Source organism: Eurosta solidaginis, chromosome 1 (genome assembly GCF_040869045.1).
Source record: "Eurosta solidaginis isolate ZX-2024a chromosome 1, ASM4086904v1, whole genome shotgun sequence".
Taxonomy (NCBI): domain Eukaryota; kingdom Metazoa; phylum Arthropoda; class Insecta; order Diptera; family Tephritidae; genus Eurosta; species Eurosta solidaginis.
In genome coordinates this window covers 246,496,767-246,512,280 of record NC_090319.1, presented here as the reverse complement: position 1 = coordinate 246,512,280, position 15,514 = coordinate 246,496,767, and the positions used below count along the sequence as shown (strand labels likewise).

At 36.6% G+C, this 15,514-nt stretch overlaps 1 protein-coding gene across 2 annotated transcripts in view; it reads right to left on the bottom strand.

Annotated features, from left to right (window-relative positions):
* The window catches only part of pb (proboscipedia), a 548,713-nt gene that overhangs the window by 55,091 nt on the left and 478,108 nt on the right, over positions 1-15,514 (bottom strand). Inside the window, exons 4-5 of one of the 2 annotated variants that reach the window (XM_067760267.1) lie at positions 10,722-10,879; positions 7,618-7,732 (exon numbers count right to left, since the gene is read on the bottom strand). In XM_067760267.1, coding sequence (XP_067616368.1) covers positions 7,618-7,732; positions 10,722-10,879 — 273 coding nt within the window. The remainder of the gene's footprint in view (positions 1-7,617; positions 7,733-10,721; positions 10,880-15,514) is intronic. The other variant, XM_067760268.1, reaches the window with a different exon arrangement.

Genomic DNA, 15,514 nt, shown 5'->3' with positions numbered 1-15,514 from the left:
AGGTGGACGCCTTTTCGAGATATCGCCATAAAGGTGGACCAGGTGTGACTCTAGAATGTGTTTGTGCCATATGGTCATCAAATGAAAGGTGTTAATAAGTATTTTACAAGGCAGTCAACCTTAGTTCTATAGGTGGACGCCTATTCAAGATATCGCGATAAAGGTGGACCAGCGGTGACTCCAGAATGTGTTTGTACGATATGAGAATACAAGAAAGGTGTTAATGAGAATTTTAAAAGGGAGTGAGCCTTAGTTATTAGTGGACGCCTTTTCGAGATTGTTTGTACGATATGGCAATCAAATGAAGTGTTAATGAGTATTTTAAAAGGGAGTGGGCCTTAGTTCTACAGGTGGACGCCTTTTCGAGATATCGCCATAAAGGTGGACCAGGGGTGACTCTAGAATGTGTTTGTACCATATGGGCATCAAATGAAAGGTGTTAATGAGTATTTTAAAAGGCAGTGGGCTTTAGTTCTATAGGTGGACGCCTTTTCAAGATATCGCCATAAAGGTGGACAATCGGTGACTCTATAATATGTTTGTATGATATGGGTATCAAATTAAAAGTATTAACGAGGGTTTTTAAAGGGAGTGGCCCTTAGTTTTATATGTTAAGACGTTTTCGAGATATCGACCAAAATGTGGACCAGGGTGACCCAGAACATTATCTGTTGGGACCCCTAATTTATTTATATATGTAATACCACGAACAGTATTCCTGCCAAGATTCCAGGGCTTTTGATTTCGCCCTGCAGAACTTTTTCGTTTTCTTCTACTTAATATGGTAGGTGTCACGCCCATTTTACAAAGTTTTTTCTGAAGTTTTATTTTGCGTCAATAAACCAATCCAATTACCATGTTTTATCCCTTTTTTCGTATTTGGTATAGAATTATGACATTTTTTTCATTTTTCGTAATTTTCGATATCGAAAAAGTGGTCGGATTTCGGCCATTTTTTATACCAAGTTAAAGTGAGTTCAGTTCAGTACGTGAACTAAGTTTAGTAAAGATATATCGATTTTTGCTAAAGTTATCATGTTAACGGCCAAGCGGAAGGACAGACGGTCGACTGTGTATAAAAACTGGGCGTGGTTTCAACCGATTTCGCCCATTTTCACAGAAAACAGTTATCGGGTATCTATGCCCCTACCAAATTTCACAAGAATTGGTAAATTTTTGTTCGACTTATGGCATTAAAAGTACTCTAGACAAATTAAATGAAAAAGGGCGGAGCCACGCCCATTTTGAAATTTTCTCTTATTTTTGTATTTTGTTGCACCAGTAATGATACTGGAATTGAATGTTGACATAATTTACTTATATGCTGTACAGATATTCAATTTTTTGTTAAAATTTGTCTTAAAAAAATTTTTTTTTTAAACTGGGCGTGTTCTTCTTCATTTTTATTTAGCACATATACAGTAATATGAGTACCGTTCCGGCCAAATTTCATCATGATATCTTCAACGACTGCCAAATTACAGCTTGCAAAACTTTTAAACTACCTTCTTTTAAAAGTGGGGCGTGCCACGCCCATTATCCAAAATTTTACTAATTTTCTATTCTGAGTCATAAGGTTCCATCGCTTTATCCGTCTTTGGTAATGACTTATCGCACTTTATTGGTTTTTTCGAAATTTTCGATATCGAAAAAGTAGGCGTGATTATAGTCCGATATCGTTCATTTTAAATAGCGATCTGAGATGAGTGCCCAGGAACCTACGTACCAAATTTCATCAAGATACCTCAAAATTTACTCAAGTTATCGTGTTAACGGACAGACGGGCGGACGGACATGGTTCAATCAAATTTTTTTTCGATACTGATGATTTCGATATATGGAAGTCTATATCTATCTCGATTCCTTTATACCTGTACAACCAACCGTTATCCAATCAAAGTTAATATACGCTGTGTGCAAAGCACGCTGAGTATAAAAACATATTAGTTATTTCATATTCTTCAAAAAAACGACGTTTCAGAAATATATAATATATCATACCTTTTCCTATAACGTAAAACATTAAAATCAATTTGAAAGTGATGAGGGGAACCGGCTTAACATGGACGTCCGTCAAAACTATAAAGTTTGTGATGTTGTAAAAAAATCATTTCATATAATTTGTATAATTTTTTGATATTAGAGTCTAGTTTGGTCCTTAATCTATTGATTAAAATAAAAAAAGCATGCCAATAGCGACATTGAAAAAAAACATTTTTAATCAGCAATTGTTCTACGATTTTCCATAGTGCGGTGGATCGAGCGACTACAAAGCTATGACTTTTCCATTGAGCATCGGAAAGGTAGTACCCATGGGAATGCCGATGCAATGTCACGAAGACCATTTAATTTGGAATGCAAACACTGTTCCAAAGCTGAGGCTAAGGAAGAAATCATAGATGTCCGGCTTATGACTATAATGTGTTCAGATGAATGGGACATGGAACAACTAAGGAAGTATCACCTAGAAGATACAGATCTGTCACATGTTATGCGAGGGCTCGAACGAAACGAAAAACCAAATAAAGGAGATATGTCAACAGAGAGTCCTCTTGCGAAGTCATATTGGGCACAGTGGAACAGTTTAAAATTGATATCCGGTTGCCTGCATCGAGTACGAGAGAGTGAGGATGGTCAAAGTAAGAGGAAATTGATAGTTTTTCCAAGGAAAAGGATTCCTGACGTTCTCAGTGAGCTACATAACGGTCCAAGTGGAGGTCACCTTGGAATTACGAAGACGCTCGAGAAGATTAAGCAGAGATTCTATTGGGTTGGTTGCCGTCAGTCGGTCACTGAGTGGATTACGAACTGCGAGGTTTGCAGCAGAGCGAAATGGCCCAAAACCCGAAGTCATGGTCAAATGAAGTAATATAACATAGGTGCACCATTTGAAAGGATCGCTATGGATGTCGCAGGACCATTTCCTAGTAGCAGCCGCGGGAGAGGCATACCCAGTCCCAAATCAAGAAGCGGAGACAGTAGCAGAAATGTTTACAAACATTTTGGTTGCAAGGTATTGTGTATCAATGGAGTTACATTCTGATCATGTGAGACATTTTGAATCAGCTGTCTTCCAAGAAATGTGTAAGAAGTTGGGCATTCGAAAAACACGGACAACTGCATTGCATCCTCACTCCGATATTATGGTGGAACGTTTCAATAGAACCTTGGAGGTGCACTTAAGGAAAATAGTCGACAAGTTCCATAAAGACTGGGATATACACATTTGGGTCGGTAGATTTATTAACCGATATCGCGCCATCGATTTTTCGATAGGATTTGGGCTCAGGAAAAAAGTTCCACTACGCATAGCCAAAAGAAATAATTTTCGAGCCTGCGAATTTCATCGATTTTTTATGCATTTTTTTCATTTTCAAGGGTCGGAATCATTTTTTATGTATTTTTTTGTTTCGTGTCAATTGGCGTACTCTCATGCGCTAAAGCCGATGGTAAATGCAGTTTTTGAAAAAAAAAATAATTCTTTTATGGAGATTTAGAAAAATTTTTTAAATTAAATTTCGCAGGCTCGAAAATTATTTTTTTGCGTATGCGTAGTGGAACTTTTTTCCTGAGCCCAAATCCTATCGAAAAATCGATGGCGCGATATCGGTTAACTTTCTTCCATACAAATCGACCCACCCTAATACACATATCATTATTCTTGATGGCTTACCGATCGGCAGTACATGAGACGACTGGCCAAGCTACCGCAAAGGTATTTATTGGCAATCACATTCGACTGCCAGCTGATTTGAAGTTTGGGATAATTGCCGATGCGAAAGGAAATGCGAAGAAATCCACTGGTGTCTTGTAGGAAGAGATGAGGGAAATACACTCTTGTAAGACAACGAACCAAGATCATGAGTGACAAGATGAAAGTCAGATATTATAAAGCAATTAATTCAGAAGGTTTTCGGGAAGGAGATTTGGCGCTGCTATACAACCCACAATGAAAAAAAGGTACAGAAAAATTGGGAAGGCCCATACAAAGTTGTAAAAGGGATCGACGATGTAGTTTACCGCATACAAACCATTGGCAAACCACGAAACAAAATGAAAGTGGTTCTTTTGGAAAGGCTGGCAGCGTTTAGATCGGAAAATTTGTTTGATCGGGACGATCAGACTTAGGTGGAGGGCAGTGAGGCGAATGTTGGCATCACTAGGCTGTTAGTAAATAATCACGCAACAACAAGAAGCAAGCCACACTTGTGTACATGAATACATTAGTCATCATTTACACACATACGTACAAGGCAACGAAAAGATATTTCACACACACATGTGGTCATCAACCGAAGTAGTTACTCACAAATACACACGCATATGGCTATGCGAGAGGCATGGACTACAGATATACACGTTTATAGCTGTTAAACAAGCAGGATATACAATTGTTCTAGAGCACATTTTCGCGAAATCACTAGACCTTAGGAGAAATGGATGAACGAGAAACCCGAGAGTATAAAAGAGCGCAAGCTGAGTAATAACTAATCAGTTTGATTTGTGAAGTGAAGTATACTTGTGAAGTACTCCCAAAGTATTCTAAATAAAGACCAGTTTGCAATACTGAATATTGGAGTGATTTATTAAACAGTTTAGCGATTCGAACGTTAGCAGAATATTTCAAATAAGCGGAATTTCCCAAAATTCGTTACAATATATGTATAAAAAGGTAAGAAACGATTTTGATTTTGTACAACATTTCAATTCATTGTGCCGAAAAAAAACCTTTACTAGCTATTCCAGGGACCGTGAAAATTTTCAAAAACATTCGAAATAAGAATTTTTGCTTTCGAGTTTAAAGGAACTTCTCGATACTCCGGTGAGCTGCAACTTTGAACATACTTTATGCTGTCATATTGAGGATACAAATTTTTTCTCAATGAGGCGCGGATCGATATACATAGAAATATTAAGAAAGGCCATTTACAACATGTGGAATCTTGTGACCGCTAAATTCTTGAAACTAAAAAAATAGTTCAGAACCCGATGACAAGCAATGTGAGGGGAAAAAATGTTCCCTAGGTGATCCAGCGATCGCGAATAATCAAAAAATCGTCCGAACTTGGAAATTTTGCTTTAGAGTTTTATGGAACTTCCCGATAATTCGGAGACCTGAAACTTTGAACGAAACTTCGGGCTTTATTTAGTTGTAATATTTACGATAAAAAAATTTTCTAGATGTGAGAAATGAGAAAATAAAAAGATGTAAATATTTTAAGTACTTCCTTTATATACTTAAATCCACCAGAAGAAACGAAAAATGTCTTTTTTAAGCAGGAGATAATCTTGTTGAACTATTCAAATTTTAACGTAACCACTGTAAAAATCATTGTAAACTTTACCAAGTAGCGCAACTAACAGCTGATCGCTCAAAATTTGCACACACATACAAACATCACTAATGGCCATATTACGGAAATCATAGGGAAATTGAAGTTAAATTTGTAAACAGACATAAAATGTTATAATTTTGGAATATATAGTATCTAGGACACCTTAATTGCAGTAATTGAAAGAAAATGTTTGCTTATTCTCAAGTATTTAATTATTTTTTCTAAATTTATCTTTAATATTGATGCAATGATTGATCCAATGCAACTCTGGTCTTCCTACTGTTCTTCATTCCACTCCATTCGAGTGCCTATTTTCACGGCCTGCGAGTGCCTTCCACTCTATTCGCAACATAACCTCGAATTAAGCTGCCAAACTATATAGTAAACAATGGTAAAAATTATATCTTATATCTTCTATCTTCCTTCTTTGTTCATACGTTGCTAACATGTTTCCATCACCGAGTTAAGCCAACTGAAAAATGAAATATTAGCTGTGTTTTTTGTTTTTTTACCTACATATGTATGCACTTAAACTATACATACTTATGTATATGGACACTAAGGCCCGGTTTTTCAGTACAAGTTCAACTCACTTTTGTCAGTTAAACTACGCTTAAACTTATTCTGCCGTTTTTTAACTGAATTTTAAGCTGAGCTTAAGCGACCGTTCTGGCAGGGTTAAACTCTAGTTAACCTATAGGTGATTTGCGTTCGTTCGAAATGGCGTCGAAAATGCCCAACAAGCATTTGGGCTGAGTACCATTAGAGCTCATATTGATAACTAGCATACCTCTAAATCTCAAGAGTTGTTACTTGAGAATCACAGTGTACTCAGCAAAAAAGGGAATTTTTTATAAAGCGAAAAATGCTATACTTAAGTTGAAAAATGATAGTTCCCAACTTGTGGTTCTTTGACTGGACTCAAGTGTAAGATTCCAATACTACAGTATTTTCACGAAAATAAAATAAAATAAAATACATATGATTTATTTTTGATAAATTACGCTTCATAACTGCTATCAATCAGGTCTTTATTTTTCACAATAAATAGCTGTTGGCTTTGGCAACTCGATATCCAATGTAGGATATCAACTGGAGAAACGTGTTGAATATTCATTTGAGAACTGTAAATTTCTCAAAATCTCTCAAAGGTTGGATAATAATTTGAAAATGCTAATGACGTTATAGATCAACTCGAGAACTATAAATTTTACAAAATTTCCCAAAGGTTGGATAGTGATTGGAGAATGAAGTTGGATATCAACTTGAGAACTATCTGGTTTAAGAATAACTAGATAATGATGTTGGATATCAACTCGGGTACCAATTTCGTGTACCAATAACTACAGAGGAAAAAATCATTATAAAGTAACGAAAACTCTCACTTTATGAAACTCCAGTTTATTATACAAAAATTTTATTGGTTTTAAAACTGTGTACATAACATCTTTCTATATGTTTAAGGAAACAAATTTTTTCCCAAAATTTTTCGAAAAAAGCGCGATTTTCCAAAAATGCTCCGATGGTTTGAGTTTTGCACACAAAAATTGTATATGTATAAACAAAATTTCAGAAACAGTTTTCTTCCAAATGTCAAAATCTTTGTAAAAACAAAAAAATTCAAAATCTGTATAAAATTACGATCTGCAAAGAAAAATTTAACAAAATTTTCAATTTGCCGCTATTGTGCGACGTGATATTCATAAGTGTGCAATAGCTAAATAAATGCTCTTTTCCCTCTAGCTATTTACATATTACATACATTGTGGAATGCGCCCAGGTATAGACACATATATATGTATTTGTATCTACGCATATACATTAGGGTGGGTCAATTTGTATGGACGAAAGTTAACCGATATCGAAAATTATTTTTTTGTGTATGCGTAGTGGAACTTTTTTCCTGAGCCCAAATCCTACCGAAAAATCGATGGCGCGATATTGGTTAATAAATCGACCCACCCTAATATACATATTTAAATATATCACCAAGAAAACATGATTATCAGCGACCGAGGACGCGAAAGTATTGACAGTGATTGATAAGATTTGTTGTGCACATTTTACTTAAAAACTTCATTCAAGTAGCTAAGTGGGTCAAATAAGAAAAACTTAATGTACCACTTTTGTGTATTTCAACAGATTCTTTTTCGTCTAGTCTTATAGATGTATTTAGTAACAACTCCCTATGTATGGTGTAAATTGTACCCTATGTATTGTGTAAAATTAATTAATTACAAACCAAATAATCCCATAGAGAAATTAAAGATAAAGCACTTACTACTATCAGACTGATCATCATCACCTTTTAGACTGTCTTTGTTGTCTTCGTCATCGGTTTTGCAAAGGGTTTGTCGTTTATGCTTCATTCGCCGATTTTGAAACCACACCTTGACCTAAATATGAAAAAAATATATAGCTAAACATACATATGTATGCATAGGTATGTATGTATATAGATACATACATATGTGTAAATAAGTATACCTCCGGCTCAGAGTGTAAATTTTGGGAATAAATTTTTTTGAAAGTTATTTGAAAGAACGTAATGCCACTGAAATGGAAAGAAGAAAAACCAAATTTCAAATCAATATTTGATTAAAATTGTTAAAAATACCGTAGGATGACCGTGCGTAACGAAAATCCCGTATTTTGATGAAATGTCCCGGATTTAACTAAATTCGAAGTAAAACGAGAAAAAAAAAATATGCGTATCCGAATGTAGCTTGTTTTCCTGAGATTTTGAAAATCGTTCAGTTCTTTTTTTTTTATTCCAGCCCATAACGCTAACTGTGAGCGAGTGTTTTCATTACTAAATTCGCAATGGACGGACGCAAGGAATCGTTTCGATGTGGAAAACATGACGCACATTATGGTCGTGCAATTTAATTTTGCAAACTTGACGTGTTATGATTTTTTTCGACATTTGTCAGACCCTACGCATTTTAAACTTTTAAAACAAATTTCTAGTTCACAGAAGTATGGACTGAGTCAGAAAAAAGTGGATAAAATAATTCATCTGAAATTTAAATTTGATTTGTACTCTGAAGGTTTGACTGAAGCTATGTATCATATTGTCACGGATATTAGCATCCCTAAGATATCCCATCACTAAGGCGATGCTAAGGCCATGCCAAGCAGTATTTACGTCAATAATCAAATCATGTATACACATATATAAGGCAGCCGAAAGAGATGTCACACACAGATGCATTTGCTTATACGGCTATGTGTACTCGAGAGACTGTAAACTACAAACATTCACATCAATAATTCAATCATTATGTATCTACATAAACGAATAAATAATTGCGTCTACACATATGTACGTATACGAGCATCGGAGCGGCAATGCACAAACACATGCATATATCTTATCTGAGTTGTCACAAGAGAGGGCAATAATTTGTGCACGTAGTTGTGGCTGGCGATTTTGTAGCCGAAACTAACTAGTAACTTCTGGAAATAGAAGAGCCTAGATGTATGCAGCGTAAACTATAAAAGTGGCGCAAGCGAGTAAGAAGTTTCAGTTTGATTTGAGATTTCGATTAAGCACGCGATCTAGCGGCCAATAGTAGGGTTTAATTTGAGCTATCAATCAGTTTGGTTATTAAGCCAGCGAGTAGCAAAGTATAAGTGTTATTGTGAAGTACTTTAATAAAGGCCATTTTTCCATCATTCAATATTGGAGTTATTTATTCAACAGTTTAGTGATTCGAACTTAGCAGAGGATTGCAAATAAGAGGATTTGCAAGTAAATTCGTTACAATATGTACATACATATGTACATACATATGTTTCTCATGATTATGGGATAATGCAAGAAGTCTTGACTGAATATTATAATTTGTAATGGAAAAACTACATTAAATACGGATAGTAACATGAATATTTGAATCGTGTATTATTTTACTCTTATGCCTAAAAACAATCCAATTGCCCCTTTACCCTAGGAAGGGGGGGGGGGGGGGGGGGTTGAACAAGGCGTCCCGGATTGGCGTCCGAAAGATATGGTCACCCTATATCCGTAAATTATGCCAAACGTACGACAAAAAACCATCGTCAAATACTCTAAAGGCTAAGACTAATACTGTTTTCACACAGAAACTTAATGATCTCATTTCACCTGCTAATGAAATCGTAAATTTTTTGCTTTCACACAGAAGTAACTGCTCGATTAGTATGAAGGATGAGACAGACAATCATGGCGGAACGATACAAGGTGGGAGCATGGTGACATACCTACAAACAAACAAAATTCCATGTACTTGTAAATTCGATGGACAAATGTCAAAATCGTACTGCGCCGGCAGTTGATGTATCAAATCAAATAAAAAAGGTTATAATCAGCTGTTCGATGCGGCCACCTTGTATCGTTCCGCCATGCAGACAATGAAATTTGCTTAGAGAGCTAAGAAGCGGAAACGGAAGCTGAGCGCTGCCAACAGAGTTGCATTGTGCTTTTGACTTCATTAGGCATTCGATTAGCTACTAATGAAATAATAATAGATTCGAATTTTGTAGGGAAGATTGAGCTCAATAAGCGTCTTAATGTAGAAAATTGCCTTTATTATTCAATAAGCCGCCTGTGTGAAATTAGTATAAAGATTGAAAGGATTTGCACTGCTCCATGGGCAGAACTTCTTACATCTTACTGTTGACAATCGTGGTCTGCGAAATCGGAATGAGAACCACGGAAAATTCGAGGAGCGGGCCGCTGGGGACACTGTCCGTGTTATGTTGAGAAAAGTTTCAATCCGTGGAACTTGCAAAAACCAATCCATTTACACGGCAATACTAGATATGAGTGGGCACGCACTAATGGAAATTTTGTAATGCAATGGGTCATCATTTGTGCATTTTTCTGTGGGCATCAAGAACTTAAAGACATAAATGCAAATTTAAGAGCGAATATTGAAATTTTATTACTTTAATAGAAGTTTTTGTACACAATATAATTTGGTAAATAAAATTGTATTTACGAATTTCCAAGCGTAAACAAATTCAGGGTTGCATGAAACAAAAAATTGAATTAATTCATATTTTCATGGGACAGATTTAAATAGCTACTATTTTTGGAGCTGGAACCTTCAGCTACACTCTAAGCCAGCAATATGTAAATACTTTTTTGTATGTAATGATACATTTACGGCGTAGAGTATAAACATACTAACAAACAATAAGTTTAATATGACATATGTAGAACTATTTGAAGTTTTCATAATTATCTTGAGCAGTAGACTCAATTTAAAGTTGATCTACTATTTATGCGCACTATATGGCGTGACTGTTTTCCTTTATTTTTATTGAATTTTTTTTAGCAGGTTTTTACTCTTTGCCGACGATTTGTTGTACATCTTAAGGAAATAAATAAAGTAAAATCACCTGTCGTTCGGTCAGATCTAAACTCGCTGCAATCTCTATTCGCCGAGGCCGACACAAATATTTATTGAAATGAAATTCTTTTTCGAGTTCCAACAGCTGTGTGTTAGTATAAGCAGTGCGGAGGCGCCTGGGAAGCCCATTTTCTGGAACGAATTCAGCTGCAATTGAAAGTTGCATATTCTTGATATTTAAGTAAATGTGATTTTGAATTAGTGTGCATTCAGCTCAGCAACCGCTTGAAACCTTACTTAAGCGGTGCAGACTGAAATATGTAAAAAAAAAAATAATTTGCATTCGTTTTTAAGCGCGTTTTTTCTAAAACCTACACGGTTAAAAGTTTGAACCTATACTTAAAGCCCTTAATCGGTTTAAGCAAATTTTCAAACCTTTTTGACTAAAATTTAAAACCTCTCCCTGTAGCACTACGCTTTTTAACTTTATTTGGTTTAAACTACAAACTGAACTGAGCAATAATTTAACGTTCTCAAAATTGTTCTATAGTAGATAGCAGTGAGCTGCGGCTATTCATCTTTTAAGGTTATTAGTGGACTAACCAAAAAATGAGTATTACTGCAGATACAAACAAAGAATATCAAGGACTTATGTATATCCACTAACACACGTTTACCTACATAGTCATGCTTCGTAAAATGAATAACCGGTCATAAGCCACGAAGCTGTTCAGTATTCAATTGTCTTATTGAGCAAGAAAGTCAACTGTGTTATACGAAAACACTAATTGGAATAAGTAAGACTAAAAGTGCAATAAAATGAATAAAGTCATATCAGTCTTCTGACGCTAGCAACACAACGATGTACAGGAAACTAAACTGAATACAGCGCTAAAGAAAAACCGATAATAAACGTAAGTATACAGTGTATTACACACGAAACTAACGTGCTACTGAGTTAAATCGACTATGATTTCAGTTTATACTTAACAATGTCATATATGTATGGGACATATGTGTTGCGGGGTACTCGTATGTATTTTCCATTTTATGTGCTAATCACTCATAGTATTTTTCTGTACTTGACTAAGTACACATTTAGACACAATTTTTTGGCTCATGGCTAAGTGCGCTAATTTTATTAGTACTCAAAGCAGATCTCTGGTAGATTATAACCCAAAAAGTTTCAAAAACCTATAAATGGAAACTTGAAAACACTTTTGATTTTAAAATAAAACTGGTAGTTTTAACTTACTGTTGAAGACTTAAAATTAAAATAGTCGTGTTTTTTTACATATATATACATCTACATTTGCGGGTAAAAAAAACGCTTATCATCACCTAGATAATGTTTAGGAGACCCATCTAGTGGCAATGGTTAAATAACTAGCTACACAACGGGTTGTACCGAAAAGCGGAGACACACACCTCTGTTGGCCATAGTGTATAACATATAGCTTATTCGGTTGCGATGAATAGTGGACACACACCATTTGTATAGGTAAAACATAGACACACATTTCAGTTGCATCTGAGTAGGTATAATGCGTATTGAAATTTAGGAGTACTAATTTTCTGCCAAGCAATTTCAGAAGTGTAGATAAAGTTGGCACTTGGCAGTCTATATAAAGTTTAAGTGCATATGTATATAGATGTAAAAAAACAGCTAATACCTAAGTGGGTAGGGTACAACACTGTAGTTCGAAGCACGTCGGTTCAAACATGGCCACAGGCCATTAGATTTTTTTTTTTTTGCATGTGTAGACTTCTCTAGTTTAAAATTTAAAGCCTGGATTCGGAAGCAATAATTTATATAATTCATGACTTAACATATTTCATAAAATAAACTTCGCTGCTCGCGAAAGCTTTCTAAATGTTTCAAACCAAATCGAGATATCTTGCTATTTTGGGTGTATAGTCTTTGTTGACGCCGAAAATGGGGTTGCAAATTGAATTGTACTTTCGTTCAACTAAGTAATTAACAAAATTCTTATCAATCAAACCTACGTCCTACGTTCATATACATGCATATATATTGTTACGAATATTAGCAAAACTAAGGAGTGCTGCCAGCTCTAAGCCGATCTAAGCAGTGACGTGAATGCACATCAATAATTCAATCATTATGTATCTACATAAACGAATAAATAGTTGCGTCTACACATATGTACACATTCCGTCGAGCAACATTTAGACACAAGGCAGCAAGAGATGAGATGTCACACACCGATGAATTTACTTATACGCTTATGTGTGTGCGGGAGACTGTAAACTACAAACACATGCATATACCTTATCTGAGTTGTCACAAGAGAGAGCAATAATTTGTGCACGTAGTTGTGGCTGGCGATTTTGTAGCCGAAACAACTAGTAACTTCTGGAAACCGAAGAGCCTAGAAGTATGCAGCGTAAACTATAAAAGCGGTGCAGGCGAGTAAGAAGCAATTTAGTTTGATTTGAATTGTCAAGCAGTTACGAGTAAGACGATATCTAGCGAGCAATAGCACTATTATTTTGAAAGTCAGTTTCCTTTAAGCTATCAGTTTGGTTATTAAGCTATTCGTTGCACAGTTTGAGTGTTATTGTGAAGTATTTTAATAAAGGCCATTTTTCCATTATTCAATATTGGAGTTATTTATTCAACAGTTTAGCGATACGATCCTATAAAAAGGGCGAATAAGAGGATTTGCAGGAAATTCGTTACAATTGGTGTCAGAAGAGGAATTGTTGAATAAATTCCGAAGATTGGGAATACAACTTGGACATGGCAAAGTTCATTGAATTGAAGATCCAGCAACTGGAAAAGGAGTTGGAGAACCGTGGATTAAATACAACCGGCAATAAGATCGAACTTCAAGCACGGCTACGAGAGGTAATGGAGTCGCAAGGAATTGATGTGGACGAGTTTGTCTTTTATCCTGATGGGGACGAAACAACAACAAAAATTGAAGAGAAAAACGAAACATCGCAGACAGTTACAAACACAGACTTGAACATGATATTGGCTGCAATATCGGCACAAATGTCCGAAATGTCATCACAAATATCCACCAACATGTCATCCCAACTGGAAGAACAAAAGACAAATATAACATCCCAACTGGAGTCACAGAAGACATATATGGCATCCCAACTGGAATCACAGGAGGCACGTATTTCAGAAATGACGTCGCAAGTGTCATCTCAACTGGAAGACCAAAAGACATATATGGCATCTCAATTGGAAGCGCAAGAGGCACGTATATCTGAAATGTCGGCAGAAATTTTGGAACAGGTATCATCAAAACTGGAAGTGCAGGATGCAAAAATGGCTCAATTTCAGGCAGAAGTAAATGATTTAAAAGGTCGTATGGAGCAGTTACAACTAAATCGCCCAGCTGTTTCAGCGAGTAATCCAAAGGTAAAGACACCATCCTTTGACGGTTCTGTTCCTTTTCAGGTCTTTAAGCTACAGTTTGAGAAGACCGCAGCAGTGAACCAATGGAATGCTGAAGATAAAGTTGCAGCTCTGTTCGTGGCACTGAAAGGGCCTGCCGCGGAAATCTTACAGACCATCCCAGAGTACGAGCGGAACCATTACGAAACATTTATGAGCGCTTTAGAGAGACGTTACGGAAGCGAGCATAGAAAACAGATATTCCAAATTGAGTTGCAAAACCGCTACCAAAAAGCAAATGAGACATTGCAGGAGTTTGCTTCAGATATTGAAAGATTGGCTCATCTTGCAAATGCGGACGCACCCGTGGAATACACGGAAAGAGTTAAGATTCAAAGCTTTATAAATGGCATACGGGACGTCGAAACGAAGCGAGCCACATACGCGAACCCAAAGCAAACATTTTCTGAAACGGTATCCCATGCATTGACTCAGGAAACGGCGTCATTATTGAGTAAACCAGCATACAAAGGTCATCGTGTGGAAGTAGAAAGGCCAGAGTGGGTAGACACAATTTTGGAAGCACTGAAGGGATCTCAACAGAAGAATGCCAGAGTTATTAAATGTTTTAAGTGCGGCAACCCAGGTCACATTGCACGTCATTGCGATCTTGGTCCTAATAGTTCCAACAATGTGGGTGGCCGTAAACGCAAAGCTGGCGGAAATGAGCAAGAGCGTGTCGAATGTAAAGAACGAAAACTTGCCCCGGCTATTGAATGTCCCGTGATATCTGTGTCGCAAATGGGAAGGAAATCAAGCAGTCTTACCGTAAGAGGGAATGTGGATGGTAAAAAACGTGTACTGACTGTAGATACGGGCGCATCTCATTCCTTGATTCGATCTGATTTGGTCTACAGGAGAGTAAAGTCATTACCTGGAGCAAGGTTGCGTACGGTCACAGGCGAGTATAAACAAGTCCAAGGCGAAGTGGTATGTGAGGTATTAATTGGAAAAGTCATGGTTCTACACAAATTCGTTGTGGCGGAGATCGTTGATGAAGTCATATTGGGAGTGGACTTCTTGGTTGACCATGACATCAGGATCGATATGCGGAGAAAAATTATGCGCTATAAGAACCAGGACATACCACTTAACTGTAGTTTGGAAAAAGGGTTCAGCAGTAATCGGGTACTGGTGGCAAAGACTCGACAAAGACCACGAAAGTCGAAGGCAAAGATTGATAGATCGAATGGGCCAAATAAATCAAAATCAAAAGTACCTGCGAGAGAAACACTGGCATTGACAAAACCTAAAAGACGCAGGAAAATGAAGCAACTAATTTTCGAGAAGGAATGCGAGGGTAGTTTCAATCCAGAGCGCACTACTGTGGGGAAATGTGGGAACGATACTGATTATGCAAAGCAAATCCGTCCAGCGCAAGCTCTACGAAGTAGTTCATCGGCCAA